Raw genomic sequence first — 26,639 nt, 5'->3', positions numbered from 1 at the left:
ATGTCCATGGTTCCTTCCTCTACCTCCACTGCGGAAGTATCTTGGATAATATCCACGGTTTCTAGGGATGAATGTCTGTGATGGACCGGCATACATCCACATTGCGGATTCTTCTTCATTGTTGTTAACTTCCAGAGCATCGCTTATTGCCTTTGTGAGTGTGCTCGGATTTTAAGAAAAATTGTGCTCTGTGATCCTTAAGGCCGTTCACGAAGGACCTGACAGCAATTGGCTGCACAATCGCGCCAGATGCCGGTTCGTCAACGAAGGTACCACTTGAGACGTGTGCTGCTGCAAGTTTCGCCGCAAGTTCACTTATTTCGTGCCCGTATTCGCTAATAGATTTTTTATTTTGATTCACGCTGGCCATTTCGGATTTAATGGCCTGTGGACTAAACTTAATCGAAATTTTTTGTTTAAGTTTAATTTTTACGTCATCTAGGGTTGCAATGTTGTTTATTACACCATGCGCTGGACCTATTAACCGTGTTTTTAAAAATTTGATTAATTATATTTCCGATACTCCGTCGGAATAGTCTTTTAATAATTCAGTTGATTCAAAAAACGGTGAGTTTATCAGCATCACCACTGAATTTGTCGACTAATTTGAGTCCAATGCTCAAATCGAGCTTTGGAGGCATTTTGATATTATTTAATTTTTCCTTTAGAAGTCCAGGGAGCTTGTGTCTTAATTGTTCTAAAATATTAATCCCTGTTCTAAATATGTTGTTGCAATATTCCTGTTTCTTTAAAAGGTTACTGCGGATATATTCCCTTTTGGAACTTTTTTGCAAATTAGTGAGGTTCACTATTAATCGAGCTATTATATGTTGTACATCTAAGGTTATATCTTCCATCAGACAATGATTCAAACAATTTTAGACTTCTAACACTATTCCTACATTTATTTCAGAAATATAAAGGGGAAAGTGGTCGGTTGCCGGCACTGGTCGGTTGTCGGCACCCCTATGTAGCTTTTGATAGAAACCATACATGGACATTCTAATAAATATTATATGTGTGTTATATTAGCATGGTATTTTTGTGCCGATTGCTGAAGCAAACAGACTCGAATGTTCTGTTCTACCAATATATATTTTAAACAAGTGAAACTCTATTTAAAAGATTTTTTGGTGATTTACTTAGTGTTATAGAAAGAAGTAAATCGATCGAAAAAGTATGCGCATTGAATATTTACGATGTGAATTTATTCTATTTTGTGATACAACATTGAATGGCATCGAAGTGTCAGATTGTCACGACCATACAAGTTGGTGTGAGGGGAGGGTTTAACCCTGTAGCCCCCCTCCCGCTTTGGCTGAAATCTATCTGATCTGTCTGAAGCCTTGGTAAAAAATGGACTGCCTGAAACTAACTTAATTCTAGTGAATGCGAACCGTCAGTGCCTTAGCAGTGCGTAATATTCTCTGCCCTAAGAAAATTTACTATTTTTAGTAAATTTTCTTAGGGTGCCGACTACCGACCACATATTTCAAAATGGTAAAAAAGTATCATTTTACTAAATTGTTAATAATTTTTTTCAAGTTAACAGAATAAGTTAATTTCTTTCATAAGTTATTAGCTAATTTCCTTTTTTATTTCGACTATGTTAGTCACATTTTCTTTTTTTACGTTTTAACGACATTCAATTAGCTAGAGATTACTGGGTAGGGAAAGTTATGAAACTTAGAGCCATAGTACTCAAGTGAGAGCAAGGATGTGAAGTAAACAGATCGGAAAACTAGAAGTGGCAGGGTCATTAGAACAGGCTTTATATCGTACGGGCTTTATTTTTGCCTTCTGTTAATGAGGGTCGAGCTTAGGCAGAATAACTACGAATCACCCGAGTTCACTAACATGTGTCCTGATAAAGGTAGACGTATCTATCTTTACCGTGACAACTTTCCCTACCCAGAAATCTCTAGCTAATTGAATGTCGTTAAAACGTAAAAAAAGTTATTAGCTAAGGCATCTAGCTTTCCATTGGTATTCTTATTCCTTATGTTGTTCAATTGCAGTAATGTTGTGAGCCAAAAACAAAAGTGTGCCGACAACCGAACACATTCCTCTACGTTTCTTTAAATTAAACAAGCACTATAAAAAGATTAGATTCAATGAATTATAGGGTGATGAGCCCATTTTCGCCATGTTTCTATTATCACCCTACCCATTTGAAGCCGTTGGTTAGAGCAGTGTCTGCCATCTTTGTTCAACGCATTGAGTCAAATGGTAGCGCAACAATAGAGGCTTTCGATTCGAGTTTTCGTTGAGCTCAAACACGAAAATTTCACTGTTTTCAGCGCTTTTGTGTTATTATATTGGTTGTTAACAACGAAGCAAAGCTGTTGATGGCAATTTTTACGCATTCCATTGATTGTAGGCCGAAAAATTAATAAATTAGTGAGGCACCCTGATTAGTATGGTGAAAAAAGGCACTTTACCCTACCTCGGTTTTGCTCATATCGGTTTATGACTTTTGTGTTGCTTCCTTGTTCCATTCCATCATCACGGGTGTAGTATTGTAGTATTTTCTGCCCCACATCAATTATTAGGCCAAGGAAACCTTTGCTCTTTCTTCCTCGGATCACTTTCTGCTCTGCGGACTGAAAACCACGAAGTTGAAAAAACACTTTTCACGAAGGATTTCTTTGCTCCACGGAGACAGTAGAAACGATAACAGTAGGCTTAAAATTTCTAGCCAAACTTTGATATGCTTGTCCATTGAAACTGCTTACGGTATAGATTTGTTCATTTCACTTGGGTATAGATTTGTTCGTTTCATTGGCTAAAATAATACACATGTTATTCGGGTTCCATTCTTCTAACAAAGCCACACTCAACTTCTACATGATGTCCCAACTAATTTATTCAGCTTTTACCACCGATTAAGGTTGCAAATTTAATTAGACTTGCACCTGCGCGGAGATGCGTCGCGCGGCCCGTTCCGAGATCATCTCGGTGTGCTGTTGATGTAATTTCACTACACTTTTTACTAGTAGGTAGCCAACGGCTACCCCTGCGAGAACACATAACGATATATATTGTGGGTTTAATGTGTTTCCCGCGGCTGGGGTGGCGACGATCTCGTCTGCCGAGAACCAGCCCATCTTCACTTTTTTCAATTATATTACTTGTACCAAAACGGCTCCTGGCAGGATCGCCATGCCATGTGTTACGGAGCGTTCGAAATATATCACAGCTGAAAGTTTAACTAGGAATGAATTTTTATTTCTCTTTGTGTTCCTATGGAGCTACAGTATGTGGTGCCTACATGACACTTTTTGATATGGTCAGCATAACCGTTGTCGCGCAGTAGACTCGATTATGCTGACGCCTTCTTTAGTCGCTTCGCGACGGGATGTGTATGTGGAATGCTTATGTTTCCAATAAACGTAGGTTGATATCCACCCTAGAGGCAGATCACTTGTGATGCATTTTGAAAAATCAGCGAAATTAAATGCATTTCTTTCCACTAAATAGAAATTCAAAATGTATTTTGCGTTGCGTGCAATGTATTTTGCGTTGCGTGTAAGACGTCAAAACCCTACAAAAAACTAGCCCTATATTCAACACAACGTCGAACAAAGTGGTTCAGCGTAGGACGATTGTTAAACAAACTTTTATGCGAGGGAGTGCAAAGTAGATGCAAAAATGGAAATTAAATGTATTTTTTCTAATTTGATGCAAATTTGTTATACATTCCTAGAGTGATCTGCCCCTAGTATCCACCACACAACTCCTAGAGCACAATTAATTAATCGCACCTTTTCGGTACCATGGCGACCACTGTTCTATGGTACATACATCAATGTTTGACATATAGAACTTTTTTGTCAAACCTTTCTGGTAAGTGAAACACATATTTTTAACTTTACATTTTTAAAGTGAAATTGTATCTGTATATATGTATGTATATGTTTTATCAGTCTAATAATTTTTAACATATGCCAACATATGACAGGTATACAGGCTTGTTATTTGCTCACACAATGTGTACAAAGAGCGAAAAACATCGATGAAAAATAGAGCAGCACAAAAACACTGCAATGTGCAGAACCACCGCACAAAGAGAAGCTTGAAAACGAAAAAGAGAAAGATTCGTGCACCAAGAGCTGCACAATTTCGCGCAAAGAGTCACTTTGAAGAGCCACTCTTTTGTGCCTCCCCTCACTGGCAAGCAGGTAGGAAGGCGAATGAAACTACAATTCAGATAAAGATTGATCGGAAGAACGCTTTTAAAATGTTTCTGGTTGCATTCTCTGCCTTCGTGCGTGTGGGACCAAAATTCACACTTATTTCTACTCTTTGAGGTATGCAGCCATGGAGTAGAATGCACGTATGGGAGCAACACACATCGGAGTGAAGAGTTTTATTGTGAAAGAGAAGAGCGGTGGTTCACATTAAAAGTGCAAACAGCGTTTTTTATTCTTCTCTTTATTTGCTCTTAGGTGTATTACATCCCTGCAGGTATAGTGCTAAATTGTAAACATTATTATTAGCGTTGTTAAATTCATCTGAACAGAAACATGTTGAAGTGTTGCAAGTTACCCCGTTTGACGGTACGAAATTAGTACACATTGCCAAGTTGCTGGGTATTATAGCACAGAGGAACAATTTTTTTCATTGCTTCGCTCATTCTATAAACTTCAATCAACCTCATTTTCCATCAGCATCTTGTAGAGTATATTTGACTTAAAATTGAAACTCTATACTGGAACAAACTCAATTAGATATATAGAATCCTGATTGACCGTACGAAAATAGGGAATTCAATATAGAAGTAGATATAGAACTTAACTTACCCGTAAAAAGTGTTGATGTTACTGTCTCCAGATTCTGGACAGAGTTTCCAGTCCTGTTGTTGTTTTTTATCCCTATATAAGCTGCTAGGGCCGAGGGTGCTGGCTAGCGAATTTCATACATCCTAGACATAACGGACGAAGCGGGAGACTGGAAATCTCGAGCGTTTATGTGTTAACGTGTTCGATCGCGTGGACGTTTGTATGTCGGGTGTGCTAACTTCACGTGTATAAATTCGTTTTGTATGTTGCTGTATGTAACTTCACGTGTATAAATTCGTTTTTATAACCATGTGTCCATTCGCATATTCGCGTGTGCTTGGATGATCGCGTGCGGATCGTGGATCTGAAACTTAACTCATTGTTTCCCAACCTACCATATATAGTAAATTCTAAGAATAACTCCTATCATTCTACCAATAACGCAGAAAAGGCATTAACAATGAGTTAATATTGTTCATATACTCTTGCAGAATGCGTTTAGAGAAGTTAGAGTGGTTAAACCGGTGTTTATATTTTGTTTTTATTAAATTTTCCCTTAAGGTGTTACACATTTTTGTCATGATGAAAAAAATCGATTTTTGGTACATTAGATATTCTAAAATTACATACGCTGAGGAAAATTTTCTCAAAATTTCATTAAAATCGGAATACTACAACTTGAATTACAGCTATTCATAGACCGCTACCCATTGACCACTCGTAGGCAGTGTAGGCGCTAGCGAATGACGGATCTCAATAGTGGCATGTCTGTAATAATATACGTACATGGAACTATTGAGAACCAGAGCTACAGGTCCAAAGCCCTGGTAAAGGAGGATGGTTGTGATGATCTGGGCCGAGGTCACCACGTAAAGCAAGGTAGGTCATAACCCCAATTCCAAGGCGTGAAGCGACCCGTGCCGAGGGATGAGTGATCGAGGGGGTGAAAAAGATGCTCGATCGTTAACGGAGCCTGTCGGGTACCTGGGCAACCCCCACAGTAAGCGTCCCTTACCACGCTAATGCGGAGCTCTGGCGTGGCGGACATTTATTTCTCGCGCTACTCGTGGGATTTTACATGGAGTTAACAAAAAATAAAAATAAACAGTCGGAGGTGCCAAACCCCTTCGCTAGAGGTGGTTTGGCGAGGTCTCCCCCCCGTGGGGAGAGTAGTGGAGCGATGAGTGCTGCATCTGAAAGCACCAGTAACCCCCTGCAGCGGTAGGCAATAGCCCTACCAACGCACCGGAGGGGCCATTATCGGCGATGCGCAAAGTGGTGGAGCAGCTCGATGCAATAATCGAGTACACTAGCGCAAAGCAAAATATAAGCAAGGAGTTAAAACAGAGTCTCCTGGAACTCCGAAAAACTGTTCGTGTCGCAAGACAGAAACAGCAGGCTTATGCCAAGAGGGTGGAATGTCGGGAGAAGTGCAACAGAGAAACCCAGACAGTGGCCTCCAAGAAGGAGGGAAAAGAGAAGGTCGATACGGGCACTCAGACAGTGCCCTTCACCTTCTATGGAGCAGCCACGTCGCTTGAAGCAGCGGCCGAGTTCCCCTCGAAGGGAAAAGGCAAGGGCAAGGGCAATCGCAAGACGGCATCGAACGCGAAGCGCCCTAGGAAGTCGCCAGGCGAGGGTGTTAAAACCGACACCACTCGGCGTGCAACCGTTAAGGTCAAACGCCGTTTGGGCGAGGTAAGCGAGGGCGAGAGTGACCTCGCGGTGGAGAGCGATGGTACCAGCAACCCGGCACGATCGGGGCAGGGGGGCTCAAACCCCTGGACGCTGGTCACCAAGAAAAAGCCGGCACCGAAACCGGAGGTACCGCGGCCTGCGAAGAAGGCCAAGGACAGTGGCGTAGCCTTGTGGTTAAAAACCGACAAGGACAAATACGCCGATGTCCTTAAATCGATGAAGCAGGCCGAAAGCCTCTCGGCCCTTGGGCAGGATGTGCGTAGCGTAAGACGCACCAACACGGGAGAGATGCTTCTGGTGCTGAAGCGAGGCGCACAATCAAGTGCAGTATACAAGGCCTTGGCCCAAGAGGTCCTTGGTGAGGGCGCCCAAATCAGGTCGCTAGGTGCGGAAACAACTCTCCAGTGCAAGCACTTGGACGAGTTCACGACCGCAGAAGACGTCGTCGCAGCTGTTAAGGAGCACTGCGACGTCACAATCGAGCGGGCCTCTGTGCGATTGAGAGGTGGACCCTCTGGCACCCAAGTAGCCTACCTCAGGTTACTGAATGCGGATGCCAAAAAGGTAACCGAGAAAGGGAAGCTGAAGATCGGCTGGTCGGTATGCCCTATTAGTATACCCCAACCGCCTTCAGTGGATAGGTGCTATCGGTGCCTTGAGTCTGGCCACAAAGCATACGAATGCAAAGGCATAGATAGGAGCAAATTATGTCGTCGCTGCGGCGAGGAGGGACATAAAGAGCGGGGGTGCAGTAAGGCATACAAGTGCCTTATCTGCACCGCTAAGAAGCAAGCCCATAAACATGCTATGGGCGGACCTTCGTGTCCCTTCGGCGAGTTAAATAAGAAGAAGCCGTGAGAGTCACACAGCTAAATCTTAACCATTGTGCAGCAGCCCAACAGCTGCTGTGGCAGTCGGTCTCAGAGTCGAGGACAGATGTCGCTCTCTTATCAGACCCGTACAGCATCCCTGCCGGCAACGGCAATTGGGTGTCGGACGGGTCTGGAATGGTGGCAATCTGTACAACGGGACGGTTCCCGGTTCAAGAGGTAATACACCCCTCCGCCGAGGGTGTGGCAATTGCCAAGATCAATGGTGTGTTCTATTGCAGCTGCTACGCCCCACCAAGGTGGCCAATAGAACAGTTCTTCCAGATGATCGACAGGCTCTCGTCGGACCTAGTGGGCCGGAAATCGGTAGTAATAGCGGGAGACTTTAACGCTTGGGCAGTGGAGTGGGGCAGCCGCTGTACAAATAGCAGGGGTCAAGCGCTAATGGAAGCGCTTGCGAAACTCGATACTGTGCTAGCTAATAATGGCTCCGCTAGTACATTCCGTAGAAACGGAGTGGAGGCGTGGATTGATGTGACCTTTGCCAGCCCGAGTCTGGCTCCAGGCATGGAATGGAGGGTAGACGAAGGCTACACCCATAGCGATCATTTAGCAATCCGCTTTAAGATCAACTATGGTGTGCAGCATCCGAGGGCGGGAGATCCCTGTCAGGTACGCGGGTGGAAGTCCAATCACTTCGACAGCGAAGCTTTCACCGCGGCCCTGGGACTGGAGGCCAACACCGACAGTCTAAGCGGGGATGCGCTGGTAGCTGTTCTATCACGCGCGTGCGACGGTAAACGGTAGATGCCCGGTATACTGGTGGAGTGTCGAGATTGCAGCTCTACGGTCAGCCTGCCTCAGAGCTAGACGTAGGATGCAAAGAGCTCGCACCGAGGATGCAAGAGAGAACCGCCGTGAAGTGTTTCGAGCTGCGAAATTATCCCTTAACAAGGCTATTAAAAGCAGCAAGAGAGCGTGTTTCGACAACCTGTGTGAGAGTGCCAACGCGAATCCGTGGGGTGACGCCTACCGGATTGTGATGGCCAAGAGCAAAGGGGGCTCCTCACTCCCAGAACGGTCTCCGGACCGGTTGGCAACGATTAACGAAGTACTCTTCCCGTCTCGAGCCACAAGCCCCTGGCCACCTGCACTACGAGACAGTGCGGGCACGGCCGAAATGGTGGCTCCAGTCACGAATGAAGAACTACTCGCAGTGGCTAAATCCCTAGCAATGAACAAGTCCAGGGCCGGATGGAGTTCCGAACAACGCTCTCAAGGCAGCGATCATAGCGAACCCGAACATGTTCAGGCTAGCTATGCAGAGATGCCTTGACGAGTGCCGTTTCCCCGATAGATGGAAAAGGCAGAAACTGGTGCTGTTGCCGAAGCCCGGGAAGCCGCCAGGCGACCCATCGGCGTACAGACCAATCTGTCTGATAGACACGACTGGCAAACTGCTTGAGAGGATCATCCTCAACAGGCTCACCCCGTACGCGGAAGGTACGGACGGTCTGTCAAGCAACCAGTTTGGCTTTCGGAAGGGTAAGTCCACAGTGGACGCTCTCAACTCAGTGATAAATACTGCCGAGGTCCAAAGAAAAAGGCGAGGTATTCGATGCTGTGCGTTAGTGACACTTGACGTGAAGAACGCATTCAACAGCGCAAGCTGGGATGCCATCGCGCTCTCGTTACACCGGCTTAGCCTACCGGTGGGTCTGTACCGGATCCTGGAAAGTTACTTCCAAAACCGCGTACTGCCATACGAGACCGATGCCGGTCAGAAAAGGGTTCCGATTACCGCCGGAGTCCCGCAGGGCTCGATCCTAGGCCCGGTGCTATGGAACCTCATGTATGACGGGGTTCTGAGACTGAAGTTCCCTCCTGGGGTCAAGATCGTCGGCTTTGCCGACGACGTAACCTTGGAGGTCTACGGGGAATCAATTCCTGAGGTAGAACTAACCGCAGAACACGCGATTAGCACGGTGGAGGAATGGATGAGCGCGAGAGGCCTGGAGCTCGCTCATCATAAGACGGAGGTAGTTATCGTCAACAACCGCAAGTCGGCACAACATGCAGTTATCCATGTGGGAGAAGTCGCGATCACTTCACAGCGAAGTCTGAAGTCTCTCGGAGTCATTATAGACGACAAGCTGACCTTCGGCAGCCATGTCGACTATACGTACAAGAGAGCGTCGACTGCTGTTGCGGCACTATCGAGAATGACGTCCAACAGCTCAAAGGTGTGCGCCAGTAGACGTAGGTTACTGGCAGGCGTTGCCGTATCTATTCTCAGGTACGGCGGCCCGTCATGGTCAAGAGCACTGAGGGTAACCAGTTACCTACAGAAACTGGAGAGCACCTACCGCGTGATGTGCCTCAGAGTGATATCTGCCTACCGCACGGTATCACACGATGCATCCTGCGTGATAGCGAGCATGATGCCAGTCGGGCTGGTCATTCGGGAAGATGAGGAGTGCTTTGAGCTACGTGGAAATAGGGGAGCCCGCGAGCGCACCAGGGCGACCTCGGTCGCCAGATGGCAGCGTGAGTGGGACAACTCCTCGAAAGGTAGGTGGACTCACCGGCTGATACCTAGCATATCGAGCTGGGTGGGAAGACCCCATGGGGAAGTTCACTTCCACCTGACACAATTCCTGTCAGGCCATGGCTGTTTCCGTCAGTACCTCCACAGGTTCGGGCACGCGGAGGTCCCCGTCTGCCCGGACTGCCCAGGTGTAGATGAAACTGCCGAACACATACTGTTCGTATGTCATCGGTTCGACGTCGAAAGAAGAGCAATGCTTGACGTCTGTGGCTGGGACACAACCCCTGATACCCTTATTCAGCGGATGTGTCAATCGGTGGAGAAGTGGAACGCAGTCTCGGCTGCTACCATCCAGATTGCCAGTAGGCAACAGGTATTCTGGCGAACCGAGCAACAGACGACGGGCACGGCTAACTAGTGATTGGTTAGCTGGAGCGAAAAAGGACAAGCGCAAAAAAGGGAGTGAATGGTCTGTTCATGCCGAGGCAGGTTTGGCGCAGCGAATGGCAACCGCGTAAGGGGTAAACCCAGCCACCCCGAAGCAAGACAGAAGAGTGAATGTATAGGCGTATAAGTGGACTGCCTCATGCCAAGACGGGAGGGTCGTAGCGTAGTATGTTGGAACTAAGCTATCGATGCCTCATGGCGTGGCAGAGGAGTGAAAGGGTGAGCATCCAAGTCAGTCTCACACTGCATGTTAAGGGTGAGCATAAAAGTCAGCCTCACAGGTTGGTAGAGGCTAGCACAAAAGTCAGTCTAGCAAGGAATGAAAAAGGTGAGCACACAAGTCAGCCTCGCATGGTATGTCAGAAGTGGGGCCTAAGAAAAATATCCCACATGGGATGCCAGGGGGAGTGACAAAGGTACAATAGAGTGGCACGATTGAGAGTGAATCAGGTGATAGGGTGAGCACCCAAGTCAGCCTCACATGGTATGAGTAGGGCGAGCACAAAAGTAAGCCTAGCAAGGAATGAGTAAGGTGAGCACACAAGTCAGCCTCGCATGGAACGTGAAAGGTGAGCACAAAAGTCAGCCTCATGTGGGAGTGTTTGAGAGTGAATCAAAGTGCGATTGAGAGAGCACCCAAGTAAGCCTCATACAGGATGTATGAACGCGTGGGTGAGAGTGAATGAGTACATTTAGTACAGCCATCCCCCAAGAAGTAATACCGAGAGGTAGTTCCTGGGAGGAATGATGGCGGAGCCCAATGGAGTTTAGTCGGTATTAATGGCTGGTCACCATTCGAGTCCGACACGCCCCCAGTGCACCCCGTGTGGTAGATTGGACCCTACCAATAGCACGTGTACTGGGCTAGGACATAAAGGTCTTCTCCATTGTTAAAAAAAGCAGTGTGTAGTGTTTGATACGCTGGACCGTTGACTCGCTGCACCGACAGTAAAATTCGATTATCTCGAAGTTGCATTTTGTTAAAAAATTCATTCGTGGCGATCGCGATATCTCAGTAACTAATTAATCGATCAATCTGAAATTTCCACTAGTTGTTCCTTATTGTATCAGCTACTTTGTTGCGTTGCGTTGTGTTGTGACGATGATTTTGGCGGATTGCACACTGACTTCATCATGTTTGACTGCTGATTATCTAATAAGAGTTGCTTAGGAAATGGTAAGTAGGAATTCATACCTATCCTACCCACATTAAAACCTCAACAGCATGATAGCCATCATTGCCGGCCGCCCCCATCTTCATCGTTCACGGGGAAGGATAAAAGATAAGGTAGACAGGAAGTGTTGATGCTCCACCTACTTAACGGAAGGACGACGATTCATCAGACTCTTCCATAGGTGTCGCGGAGTTGGTAGTTTGGAAGGGTATCAGGTCTAGGATTCGCTCCAAGCAAGCGATGCGACCTATAAAGCATATTTTATTAGGTAGTTGTTTAGTTAGCCTTATTGTATCAGCTACTTTGTGTACAAAAATAATTGTACTGGAATCATATCAGCATTTTTCCCAGAAAAATTTGAGGCGCATGAAAAATAAGTTGGACAATAATGGGTTAATTTTCGGTATACGGCTCAGATGTTAGAAGAAATTGAGTTCTTCCATATCACCGGACTTCCCGCTCTTGACGGCGTGGAGCATGTTGTCTAGTCTATAGGCGTCATTTTTTATTGGTGAAACTGAACGCATGGACCTAGGCTACCAGGGCCGGGCAGGTACTTCCGGATGTAAATGATTTATGATTTATTTATGAATCGGTATTTGCTTTGTGACCGCCCGCCACAACCCATAACTCCGGAACCGGAAGTCGGATCGAGAAGAAATTTAAAAACCAGTTACGGGGATAAAACACCTTCCATTTGAGACTAAGTTTGGTCGAATCGGTCAAGCCATCTCCGAGAAATCGTTATGACTGTTATTCTGAATTTGGATTCCTCTGCCGGGACTTCCAGAACCGATGATGGTGGCCAATGTGGCCAAAGAGACTTTGAATGGCTGTTATTAACCTAGTACTAAAAATCCAAGCAGATGTGGCAACATTTTGGAAAAACTTTCACCTTTTTACATTCATTGCAGAATTTGTTAAAATCCTCATTTTCTGCGAGATCGTACTCATCACTCTGTAATTCCGGAACCGGAAATCGGATCCATTAGAGATTCAATAGCAGCCGATGGGAACTTTGTACCTTTCATTTGAGACTAAGTTTGTGAAAATTGGTTCCGCCATCTCTGAGAAAAGTAATTGAGATTTTTGGCCACATACTCACACACAGACACACACACACACACATACACACACAGACATTTGCAGTATTCGACGAACTGAATCGAATAGTATATAACACCTCCGGGCCTCGGTTAAAAAGATTTTCAGAGCAATTGCTATACCTTTCTATTGAGAAAGGCAAAAGGCTGGAAAGTAAACAAGTGGAGATGCGGGAAGGCAAATCCGTGAACAAAAATTTCGCTCTGCTGGCAGTCTACTTGGTCTCTCAGAACCTGGATCTCGGCTCTACCTCATTACCCTACGCTGCAGTACAACGATGGCTAGAGAACTGCCAATGCGTATGATAAATAGATGCTGGTATTGAAAACTCGCAGAAGATCAATTTGAATTTCTGTCCATAAGTAATTTCCGCCAACTTCTCGTTAAAAGGTTTTTATAATCTGTTTTGATAAACTCGTTTGCTGCCTATAATTGTAAGTCACTCCCATGTAGATAGGAAATCCCATAGAAAATGGGACTGCCTTGCGATTATGGCAGTATGCATGTGTAGAGTTACGTAGATTTTCTGATTTGGGTTTTACTATTAAATGACGTGTAAATTCCCCTATACCATACAAGCAAAGTGACCTGCGTCGGCTATTTTGTATTGTCCATCTAAAGATAATCAATTCAGCCAAATATGGTAACAGACCCAGTGGTAAATGCCCAGCTTCATTTGAATGAACCGGTAATTTTAGAACAACTCATGCGCGCGAGATAGAGAGCTCTGTGACGCTATGGTCCTTATTTTAGAAGATATGAAGTTGTTATGAAATACCTGATGGTCTGTGGATCATAACTGATGCTTTACAAAAAATAATTATTGTATCTCGTTTCTTTTTAGCTTAGCTGAAAAATCGATCAGCTTAAATTTGACGTTGATGAAGTGGAGACTTCTACCGGAGTTGGATATAAACATAATACGTAAAACGAAGTTTCTACTGCTTGGTGCTGGAACGCTTGGTTGCGGTGTAGCGCGGTCTCTCCTGGTAAATATCATACTTATTTTTCCATTAACGTGAAACATTCCGATTTGTTGCTTTGATTGGTTTTTTACATAAAATGTTACAGCCATTTCCTAAAACTAACACATAATCATTAAACTAAATGAAACATTCCTTAGACTAACACATAATAATTATATATATATATATATATATATATATATATATATATATATATATATATATATATATATATATATATATATATATATATATATATATATATATATATATATATATATATATATATATATATATATATATATATATATATATATATATATATATATATATATATATATATATATATATATATATATATATATATATATATATATATATATATATATATATATATATATATATATATATATATATATATATAAATGCCATTATGTCAAGCTCGATGATTATTTCTTGATATCCTGAATGTTATTGAAATGCTTATCTACCTTTCCAGCCGTCATCTTACGTAATGGGTATTCGCAATATGTAAGTTCGTTAATTTTGAAAGATGGCCGCTTTTCCCGGGCACTTCCGGAACCGTCTATGATGGTCAATGCAGCCAACGAAAGTTTGGTCGGTGTCGGTGATCTAGAACTGCAAATTCAAGTAGTTTGAGAGACATTTTAGCGAAATTTTTCCTTTTTTTGCTTTCATCGGAGTATCGGTTTGAATCACAATTTGCTATGTGATCGCCCGCCACAACCCGTAACTCCAGAACCGGAAGTCGGGATGAAATTTAACAACCATTTACGGGTGCGCAACAGCTTTGATTTGAGACTAAGTTTGGTTGAATCTGTCTACCCATCTCCGAGAATCCGATGTGACTGTTATTCTGAATTTGGATACTTCCGCCGGGGCTTCCAGAACCGATGATGGTGGCCAATATGGCCAAAGAGACTTTGAATAGATGTTAGTGGCCTAATCCTACAAATTGAAGAAGTTGTGGTCATATTTTGGAAAAATTTTCACCTTTATACATTCATTGCAGAATTTATTAAAATCGACATTTTCTGCGTGTTCGTACTCATCATCCTGTAATTCCGGAACCGGAAGTCGGATCCATTAGAAATTCAATAGCAGCCTATGGGAACGTTGCACCTTTCATTTGAGACTAAGTTTGTCAAAATCTGTTCAGCCATCTCTGAGAAAAATGAGTGACACTTTTGGTCACATACACACACAGATGCACATACACACATACATACCTACACACATACATACACACTGAATAACTCCGCTAGCGAATGACGGATCCCAATAGTAGCATGTCTGTAATAACATATGTACATGGAACTATTGAGAACCAGAGCTACAGGTCCAAAGCCCTGGTAAAGGAGGATGGTTGTGATGATCCGGGCCGAGATCACCACGTAAAGCAAGGTAGGGCATAACCCCAATTCCAAGGCGTGAAGCGACCCGTGCCGAGGGATGAGTGATCGAGGGGGTGAAAAAGATGCTCGATCGTTAACGGAGCCTGTGGGGTACCTGGGCAACCCCCACAGTAAGCGTCCCTTACCACGCTAATGCGGAGCTCTGGCGTGGCGGACATATATTTCTCGCGCTACTCGTGGGACTATACATGGAGGCAAAGAAAAATAAAAACAAACAGACGGAGGTGCCAAACCCCTTCGCAAGAGGTGGTTTGGCGAGGTCTCCCCCCCGTGGGGAGAGTAGTGGAGCGATGAGTGCTGCACCCGAAAGCACCAGTGACCCCCCAGCAGCGGTAGGCAATACTCCTACCAATGCATCGGAGGGGCCAATAGCTGCGATGCGCAAAGTAGCGAAGCAACTCGATTCTATAATCGACTTCGCTAGCGCAAAGCAGAACATAGCCAAGGAGTTGAAGTTGAGCCTTCTGGAGCTCCGGAAAGCTGTTCGTGTCGCAAGACAGGAACAGCAGGCATATGTTGAGAGGGTGGAATGTCGGGAGAGGCCCGACAGAGAAACCCAGACAGTGGCCTCCAATAGGGAGGAAAGAGAGAAGGTCAATAGAGGTTCACAGACAGTGGCCTTTACCTTCTACGGAGCAGCCACGTCGATCGGAGCGGCGACCGAGTTCCCCTCGAAGGGAAAGGGAAAGGGCAATCGCAAGACGGCATCGTATGCGAAGCGCCCTAGGAAGTCGCCAGGCGAGGGTGCCAAAACCGACACCACTCGGCGTGCAACCGTCAAGGTCAAACGCCGCCTGGGTGAGGTAAGCGAGGGCGAGAGTGACCTCGCTGTGGAGAGGGTTGGTACCAGCAACCCGGCACGACCGGGGCAGGGGGGCTCAAACCCCTGGTCGCTGGTTACCAAGAAAAAGCCGGCACCGACACGGGAGGTACCGCGGCCTGCGAGGAAGGCCAAGGACAGAGGCGAAGCCTTGTGGTTAAAAACCGACAAGGACAAATATGCCGATGTCCTTAAATCGATGAAGGCGGCCGAAAGTCTCTCGGCCCTTGGGCAGGATGTGCGTAGCGTAAGACGCACCAATACGGGAGAGATGCTCCTGGTGCTGAAGCGAGGCGCACAATCAAGTGCAGTATATAAGGCCTTGGCCCAAGAGGTCCTGGGTGAGGGCGCCCAAATCAGGTCGCTAGGTGCGGAAACAACTCTCCAGTGCAAGCACTTGGACGAGTTCACGACCGCAGAAGACGTCGTCGCAGCCGTCAAGGAGCAATGCGGCGTCACAATCGAGCGGGCCTCTGTGCGATTGAGGGACGGACCCTCTGGCACCCAAGTAGCCTACCTCAGGCTACTGAATGCGGATGCCAAAAAGGTAACCGAGAAAGGGAAGCTGAAGATCGGCTGGTCGGTATGCCCTATTAGTATACCCCAGCCGCCTTCAGTGGACAGGTGCTATCGGTGCCTAGAATCCGGCCATAAAGCTTACGAATGCAAAGGCATAGACAGGAGCAAGCTATGTCGTCGATGCGGCGAGGAGGGGCATAAAGAGCGGGGGTGCAGTAAGGCATATACGTGCCTTATCTGCACCGCTAAGAAGCAAGCCCATAAACATGCTATGGGCGGACCTTCGTGTCCCTTCGGCGAGTTAAATAAGAAGAAGCCGTGAGAGTCACACAGCTAAATCTTAACCATTGTGCAGCAGCCCAACAGCTGCTGTGGCAGTCGGTCTCGGAGTCGAGGACAGATGTCGCCCTCTTATCAGACCCGTACAGCATCCCTGCCGGCAACGGCAATTGGGTGTCGGACGGGTCTGGAATGGTGGCAATCTGTACAACGGGAAGGTTCCCGGTTCAAGAGGTAATACACCCCTCCGCCGAGGGTGTGGCGATTGCCAAGATCAATGGTGTGTTCTATTGCAGCTGCTACGCCCCACCAAGGTGGCCAATAGAACAGTTCTACCAGATGATCGACAGGCTCTCGTCGGACCTCGTGGGCCGGAAACCGGTAGTAATAGCGGGAGACTTCAACGCTTGGGCAGTGGAGTGGGGCAGCCGCTGTACAAATAGCAGGGGTGAAGCGCTAATGGAAGCGTTTGCGAAACTCGATACTGTGCTAGCTAATGATGGCTCCGCTAGTACATTCCGTAGAAACGGAGTGGAGGCGTGGATTGATTTGACCTTTGCCAACCCGAGTCTGGCTCCAGGCATGGAATGGAGGGTAGACGAAGGCTACACCCATAGCGATCATTTAGCAATCCGCTTTAAGATCAACTATGGTGTGCAGCATCCGAGGGCGGGAGATCCCTGTCAGGTACGCGGGTGGAAGTCCAATCACTTCGACAGCGAAGCTTTCACCGCGGCCCTGGGACTGGAGGCCAACACCGACAGTCTAAGCGGGGATGCGCTGGTAGCTGTTCTATCACGCGCGTGCGACGCCACTATGCCGAGAAAAACACTTCCAAGAAACGGTAGATGCCCGGTATACTGGTGGAGTGCCGAGATTGCAGCTCTACGGTCAGCCTGTCTCAGAGCTAGACGTAGGATGCAAAGAGCTCGCACCGAGGATGCAAGAGAGAACCGCCGTGAAGTGTTTCGAGCTGCGAAATTAGCCCTTAACAAGGCTATTAAAAGCAGCAAGAGAGCGTGTTTCGACAACCTGTGTGAGAGTGCCAACGCGAATCCGTGGGGTGACGCCTACCGGATTGTGATGGCCAAGACCAAAGGGGGCTCCTCACCCCCAGAACGGTCTCCGGACCGGTTGGCAACGATTATCGAAGTACTCTTCCCGTCTCGAGCCACAAGCCCCTGGCCACCTGCACTACGAGACAGTGCGGGCACGGTCGAAATGGTGGCTCCAGTGACGAACGAAGAACTACTCGCAGTGGCTAAATCCCTAGCAATGAACAAAGCTCCAGGGCCGGATGGAGTTCCGAACAACGCTCTCAAGGCAGCGATCATAGCGAACCCGAACATGTTCAGGCTAGCTATGCAGAGATGCCTTGACGAGTGCCGTTTCCCCGATAGATGGAAAAGGCAGAAACTGGTGCTGTTGCCGAAGCCCGGGAAGCCGCCAGGCGACCCATCGGCGTACAGACCAATCTGTCTGATAGACACGACTGGCAAACTGCTTGAGAGGATCATCCTCAACAGGCTCACCCCGTACGCGGAAGGTACGGACGGTCTGTCAAGCAACCAGTTTGGCTTTCGGAAGGGTAAGTCCACAGTGGACGCTCTCAACTCAGTGATAAATACTGCCGAGATAGCGATCCAACGAAAAAGGCGAGGTATTCGATACTGTGCGTTAGTGACACTTGACGTGAAGAACGCATTCAACAGCGCAAGCTGGGATGCCATCGCGCTCTCGTTACACCGGCTTAGCCTACCGGTGGGTCTGTACCGGATCCTGGAAAGTTACTTCCAAAACCGCGTACTGCTATACGAGACCGATGCCGGTCAGAAAAGGGTTCCGATTACCGCCGGAGTCCCGCAGGGCTCGATCCTAGGCCCGGTGCTATGGAACCTCATGTATGACGGGGTTCTGAGACTGAAGTTCCCTCCTGGGGTCAAGATCGTCGGCTTTGCCGACGACGTAACCTTGGAGGTCTACGGGGAGTCAATTCCTGAGGTAGAACTAACCGCAGAACACGCGATTAGCACGGTGGAGGAATGGATGAGCGCGAGAGGCCTGGAGCTCGCTCATCATAAGACGGAGGTAGTTATCGTCAACAACCGCAAGTCGGCACAACATGCAGTTATCCATGTGGGAGAAGTCGCGATCACTTCACAGCGAAGTCTGAAGTCTCTCGGAGTCATTATAGACGACAAGCTGACCTTCGGCAGCCATGTCGACTATACGTGCAAGAGAGCGTCGACTGCTGTTGCGGCACTATCGAGAATGATGTCCAACAGCTCAAAGGTGTGCGCCAGTAGACGTAGGTTACTGGCAGGCGTTGCCGTATCTATCCTCAGGTACGGCGGCCCGTCATGGTCAAGAGCACTGAGGGTAACCAGTTACCTACAGAAACTGGAGACCACCTACCGCGTGATGTGCCTCAGAGTGATATCTGCCTACCGCACGGTATCACACGATGCATCCTGCGTGATAGCGAGCATGATGCCAGTCGGGCTGGTCATTCGGGAAGATGAGGAGTGCTTTGAGCTACGTGGAAATAGGGGAGCCCGCGAGCGCACCAGGGTGACCTCGGTCGCCAGATGGCAGCGTGAGTGGGACAACTCCTCGAAAGGTAGGTGGACCCACCGGCTGATACCTAGCATATCGAGCTGGGTGGGAAGACCCCATGGGGAAGTTCACTTCCACCTGACACAATTCCTGTCAGGCCATGGCTGTTTCCGTCAGTACCTCCACAGGTTCGGACACGCGGAGGTCCCAGTCTGCCCGGACTGCCCAGGTGTAGATGAAACTGCCGAACACATACTGTTCGTATGTCATCGGTTCGACGTCGAAAGAAGAGCAATGCTTGACGTCTGTGGCTGGGACACAACCCCGGATACCCTTATTCAGCGGATGTGTCAAACGGTGGAGAAGTGGAACGCAGTCTCGGCTGCTACCATCCAGATTGCCAGTAGGCTACAGGTAATCTGGCGAACCGAGCAACAGACGGCGGGCACGGCTAACTAGTGATTGGTTAGTTGGAGCGAAAAAGACCAAGCGCAAAATAAGAGAGTGAATGGTCTGTTCATGCCGAGGTAGGTTGGCGCAGCGAATGGCAACCGCGTAAGGGGTAAACCCAGCCACCCCGAAGCAAGACAGAAGAGTGAGTGTATAGGCGTATAAGTGGACTGCCTCATGCCAAGACGGGAGGGTCGTAGCGTAGTATGTTGGAACTAAGCTATCGATGCCTCATGGCGTGGCAGAGGAGTGAAAGGGTGAGCATCCAAGTCAGTCTCACACTGCATGTTAAGGGTGAGCATAAAAGTCAGCCTCACAGGTTGGTAGAGGCTAGCACAAAAGTCAGCCTAGCAAGGAATGAAAAAGGTGAGCACAAAAGTCAGCCTCGCATGGTATGTCAGAAGTGGGGCCTAAGAAAAATGTCCCACATGGGATGCCAGAGGGAGTGACAAAGGTACAATAGAGTGGCACGATTGAGAGTGAATCAGGTGATAGGGTGAGCACCCAAGTCAGCCTCACATGGATGGGTAGGGCGAGCACAAAAGTAAGCCTAGCAAGGAATGAGTAGGGTGAGCACACAAGTCAGCCTCGCATGGAACGTAAAAGGTGAGCACAAAAGTCAGCCTCATGTGGGAGTGTTTGAGAGTGAATCAAAGTGTGATTGAGAGAGCACCCAAGTAAGCCTCATACAGGATGTATGATCGCGTAAGTGAGAGTGAATGAGTACATTTAGTACAGCCATCCCCCCAGAAGTAATACCGAGAGGTAGTTCCTGGGAGGAATGATGGCGGAGCCCAATGGAGTTTAGTCGGTATTAATGGCTGGTCACCATTCGAGTCCGACACGCCCCCAGTGCACCCCGTGTGGTAGATTGGACCCTACCGTTAGCACGTGTACTGGGCTAGGACATAAAGGTCTTCTCCATTGTAAAAAAAAAAAACACATACATACACACGCACAGACATTTGTCGAACTCGACGAACTGAATCGAATGGTATATGTCACTCGGCCCTCCGCGCCTCCGTTAAAAAGTCGGTTTTCAGAGCAATTGCAATACCTTTCTATTGAGAAAGGCAAAAATGTGTTTATTTTTTTTCAGATGTTTACCAAATTGTTCCCATTTATGTAATGTGAAACTTTTTTAAAGCAATTAGCGAATGCAGTCACGTTTTACAATTTATACATGCCTGTTTTTTCAGATTTTCTAAACAATAAACAGATGGTATCTATGATAACGTGAAGTTTTGCTTTCAGCAATGCCACTTTTGAGATAATTCGTTAAAATACGTTGTCACTTTGACAATGTACTTTTGAGATACACCAAATAGCTTGAAACTTGTCCTCAAACATTCCGTAGTAACATATTTGTATTTGGTAGAAGTTACAGCTTCGCATTTCCACCATCTACGTTTTGAGGTACTGTTATGTTCAAAAACATTAGTCAAGCAGAATCATTTGCTTCGCATAACAAATTGCAAAACGTTATAGAATGTAATGACATTTTATACAGCATCTCAGTTTATATAGATAATGACACCATTGAAGTAAAGGTAAATGACCTGACACCGCGTTAGTATCCCTAGTAACAATTTAGGTTTTATGACAGTTTTAAAGCCACTCATAAAACTTAGATTGCACTTGTAGCATGCTATAAAACTGCTATTGTTACTTGGGATGCGCTATGCTTGCATTATCAAATAACACATGTCAAAATACAGAGAAGTGGATACCATTAAGAAAGATAGTTGGAGAAACTTCTTCCCAGGTCTTCGCAACCGCGTTCTCATAGTGAGAATGCGTTCGACAAAGCCTATCCCCTCCTACCTGACCATCCAATGCAAATCAGTCAGTTGGATATATTCAGCGAACATTGGTTACGCATCCAGGGCAGAGTCCTACATTCCAATTCTCTGATCAGCCTTCACACCACATAAAACTTGCCCTGGCGCCTCTAAGTAAGTTGTCGTATGCTAAACCACAATCTGTTCTTAAACCAATGACCCCGGATCGGGCAGTAACAAACACTAACGCAACAGGACCAGTACCACTAAACCAACTGCAATTACCAACAGCAAAGTAATAACGATTACACCTAATGCCTCCAAAACAACAACCAACACCATCAAAAAAGAATCAAGTACCGATTAAGATGGAATTATAACAGTGATCCGTAAGCACAAGAGACAAATAAGAACTGACCCTTGAGCAACATATAAGCAATACCGATGACGACATGGAACTGAATGAAAACGCCAGAGAAGGCGACCCGAATGAACCTTAAGTTGCGTCAGCCAACACAGCCAATGTTAGACAGCCAATGAAGAGGGTCTCAACACGCAGCAGCAAGAAGCGTCAACAAGACCCGATGAACAAGCATTTTGAAAGCTAACTTTTATTTTACATGATGTGATATTCGTTATGGAATATTATTAGATGGCTAGATTCTATTGAGCACAAAATCCTATGAAAAAGAAGAATGTAAGATAATTATTGTGCGCTCAGCACTGTCTCACGGCATTTATTATATTACATATTGCGAATACCCATTACGTAAGATGACGGCTGGAAAGGTAGATAAGCATTTCAATAACATTCAGGATATTAAGAAATAATCATCGAGCTTGACATAATGGCATTTTTATATATATATATATATATATATATATATATATATATATATATATATATATATATATATATATATATATATATATATATATATATATATATATATATATATATATATATATATATATATATATATATATATATATATATATATATATATATATATATATATATATATATATATATATATATATATATATATATATATATATATATATATATATATATATATATATATATATATATATATATATATATATATATATATATATATATATATATATATATATATACACTGCTGGCCAATAAAATAGGTGTGAGATAAAAATACATGAAATTTTGAGTTTTCTCTAAAAATATTTTTTTATTCCAATATTTTATACTTAGGCACAGTCGTAAATATGAAAAATAACACTTTTATTTGTAAATTAATTGTTATGCTTTACCGGAACTCTCTCATCCCCATGAAATCCAAAAAAAGCACCTGGTCAATGAAATAGGTGTATTGTAATCCATTGCATTAAAATTTTTCAAATCCATTGATTTTAAGACTTTAATATTTTTAGCAACTAGTAGCCTGTGTAACCTCCCTTATTCAACAAAATTTTATCCATTCGTCTTGGCATTGAGTCATTCAAACGCTGATAAGTTTCCGTTGGCATAGTGTACCATACCTTTTAAGCTGCTTCCCACAAACGCTCCTTATTTCTGAAATTTTGACCGGATAACTTATTTTTAAGTACATTCCGTAGATTTTCTACAAGATTAATGACAGGAGATTGGTAGGGTCCGAAATTATAGTCACTTTATTATCCCGAAATCATTCCTTTACATATTTCGATGTGTGTTTTCGATCAATATCTTGCTGAAACTGCCATATAAAGGCGCGATATCTTTGGCATAGGACTGCATGACATCCTTTAGGATGTCCATCCTTTAGCCTTGCATTCGAATCTTGCCATTATAGTGGTGTTGCGAAAAATAGGACCTGTGCCATTCCACGAAAAGTAGCCCCAAACCTCATTGTTCTCGCCTCCGTGCTTTACCATATTTTGCGTGTGTCGCAGATCAAACTTTTTGCACTTTGGACGTCTAACGTGTCGTTGTGCATCGGAGGAAAACAGGTTTATATTTGATTCGTCCCTCCGAAGGATATGTCGCCATTTTTTGATTCATTCTGAACCAGGCCCATTAACGGTGTTGAAATGTAAATTGCATATTTCTGCGAAGTCTTTTGCTTCGCAATAGTGAAACCTTTTTAGCAATTCTTTCTGGAAGATTGGAGTTTTTCAGCCTACGGCGAACTGTTCTCGGACTTACCACATTTCCAATTTGTGCTGTAATAGTCCTGGATGCCGCAAATGGATCAAATTTCGCCAATAATGCAATACAATGGTCAGCTGCTGTAGATGTTTTCTTGGGTTTTTTTTGCGTGCTTCTTTTTTCAAAGGTTTTAAGGAATTTGTAAAGAAGTTTTCGGAATGCCAAAGTGTATTCGCGGTTTATTTGTACGTCTTATCTTCTTTAGCAAAATTTCTTAGCAAAACTCATTCCACTTGAGTACAGTGAGATGCTCGACCCATTCTATAACAAATCTTTGACTTATTTAACATTTAAATACATTTATTAGCATGCAGCATACAAACTTTACCAAATTAAACATATAATGGTATTTAGTAAAATAATAACCAGTTAATATACTTAACACACCTATTATATTGACCACACAAAAAAGCCTGTGGTAGTCTTGTTTTGCATCTTGACAAAGATTGCAAATATAATCAGCGCCAACAACCCACTAGTAACTTGACAGATACCAAGGCTTGTGTGTGCGGTAGGTGTGATTGAGACTGCTGTAACTTGGTATGTGTAATTGAGAGAAAAACAAAATAATCTATAACACACCTATTTTATTGGCCAGCAGTGTATATATATATAATGCCGTTATGTCAAGCTCGATGATTATTTCTTAATATCCTGAATGTTATTGAAATGCTTATCTACCTTTCCAGCCGTCATCTTACGTAATGGGTATTCGCAATATGTAATATAATAAATGCCGTGAGACAGTGCTGAGCGCACAATAATTATCTTACATTCTTCTTTTTCATAGGATTTTGTGCTCAATAGAATCTAGCCATCAAATAATATTCCATAACGAATATCACATCATGTAAAATAAAAGTTAGCTTTCAAAATGCTTGTTCATCGGGTCTTGTTGACGCTTCTTGCTGCTGCGTGTTGAGACACTCTTCCTTGGTTGTCTAACATTGGCTGTGTTGGCTGACGCAACTTAAGGTTCATTCGGGTCGCCTTCTCTGGCGTTTTCATTCAGTTCCATGTCGTCATCGGTATTGCTTATATGTTGATCAAGGGTCAGTTCTTATTTGTCTCTTGTGCTTACGGATCACTGTTGTAATTCCATCTTAATCGGTACTTGATTCTTTTTTGATGGTGTTGGTTGTTGTTTTGGAGGCATTAGGTGTAATCGTTATTACTTTGCTGTTGGTAAATGCAGTTGGTTTAGTGGTACTGGTCCTGTTGCGTTAGTGTTTGTTACTGCCCGATCCGGGGTCATTGGTTTAAGAACAGATTGTGGTTTAGCATACGACAACTGTGTACCGTTCGTTGTTGTAACCTAGATATAACTTACTTAGAGGCGCCAGGGCAAGTTTTATGTGGTGTGAAGGCTGATCAGAGAATTGGCATGTTGGACTCTGCCCTGGATGCGTAACCAATGTTCGCTGAATATATCCAACACCATGGACTGATTTGCATTGGATGGTCAGGTAGGAGGGGATAGGCTTTGTCGAACGCATTCTCACTATGAGAACGCGGTTGCGAAGACCTGGGAAGAAGCTTCTCCAACTATCTTTCTTAATGGTATCCACTTCCCTGTATTTTGACATGTGTTATTTGATAATGCAAGCATAGCGCATCCCAAGTAACAATAGCAGTTTTATAGCATGCTACAAGTGCAATCTAAGTTTTATGAGTGGCTTTAAAACTGTCATAAAACCTAAATTGTTACTAGGGATACTAACGCGGTGTCAGGTCATTTACCTTTACTTCAATGGTGTCATTATCTATATAAACTGAGATGCTGTATAAAATGTCATTACATTCTATAACGTTTTGCAATTTGTTATGCGAAGCAAATGATTCTGCTTGACTAATGTTTTTGAACATAACAGTACCTCAAAACGTAGATGGTGGAAATGCGAAGCTGTAACTTCTACCAAATACAAATATGTTACTACGGAATATTTGAGGACAAGTTTCAAGCTATTTGGTGTATCTCAAAAGTCACGTTATCGTAGATACCATCTGTTTATTGTTTAGAAAATTTGAAAAAACAGGCATGTATAAATTGTAAAACGTGACTGCATTCGCTAATTGCTTTAAAAAAGTTTCAAACCGATACTCCGATGAAAGCAAAAAAAGTAAAAATTTCGCTAAAATGTCTCTCAAACTACTTGAATTTGCAGTTCTAGATCACCGACACCGACCAAACTTTCGTTGGCTGCATTGACCATCATAGACGGTTCCGGAAGTGCCCGGGAAAAGCAGCCATCTTTCAAAATTAACGAACTCACATCAATTTCCCGGAAATGGTTTAGTCGATTTTCGCAAACTTAGTACCAAATGATAGCTATATTATCCCCACAGATGTCTATAAAATTTCGCATGGATCGCTTATATGGTTCCGGAAATATAGACTGAACCGTCCGGTCACATATGAAATTCCCATATAATCCCAAAAAAATTTTCAAAGGGGAGACCCCATGAAATTTCAGAAATCGAATTCGTATTTTTGATGCCAAACATCTTTAAAATGCATGAAACGTCGAGATTTTATGTTATCTCGAATTTTTTTGCCTTTCTCATATGCAATCACTGTTATTATCTATGCAATCACTGTTAAAATCGACTTTTTAACCTAGGCCCGGAGGGCCGAGTGGCATACACCATTCGATTCAGTTCGTCGAGATCGGCAAATGTCTGTGTGTGTGTATGTATGTATGTATGAGATGGCTGAAATATAAGAGAATCAAAACCTCTACTCATTTGCAATAAAATAAGATCGCAAAAAACAGTTGAATATCCAAGGCGGCTCATTTTCAAAGATAGCACCAGCCAATGAAACACCCAATAAAAAAATAGGTGACAAGGGAAGCGGACGAAAATAGCTGAGCACCGACCGGCTGGTTTGCCACCTATTTTTCGGGCGAAGAATTTTGGGGCGATACCTGGTAGTCGCTAGTCGCCGGTCACCCCACCAATTATTTGATTATGCCAATTATTCTTATCGCCGTATTTTTTTTAAATTTTTTTTTACTTTTCGGATCGAATTTTTTTCTCTGAAAAACTATTTTTCGAATATACACTGTGTTTCTAAATGT

At 44.5% G+C, this 26,639-nt stretch overlaps 1 protein-coding gene across 8 annotated transcripts in view; it reads left to right on the top strand.

The window, feature by feature from the left end:
* The window catches only part of LOC131691084 (ubiquitin-like modifier-activating enzyme atg7), a 429,670-nt gene that overhangs the window by 228,824 nt on the left and 174,207 nt on the right, over positions 1-26,639 (top strand). For all 8 annotated transcript variants that reach the window (XM_058977278.1, XM_058977279.1, XM_058977284.1 and 5 more), the window contains one exon: positions 13,428-13,572. In XM_058977278.1, coding sequence (XP_058833261.1) covers positions 13,428-13,572 — 145 coding nt within the window. The remainder of the gene's footprint in view (positions 1-13,427; positions 13,573-26,639) is intronic.

This window comes from Topomyia yanbarensis, chromosome 3, assembly GCF_030247195.1.
Source record: "Topomyia yanbarensis strain Yona2022 chromosome 3, ASM3024719v1, whole genome shotgun sequence".
In the NCBI taxonomy this organism is placed as follows: domain Eukaryota; kingdom Metazoa; phylum Arthropoda; class Insecta; order Diptera; family Culicidae; genus Topomyia; species Topomyia yanbarensis.
This window is presented reverse-complemented; position numbering and strand designations above follow the sequence as displayed.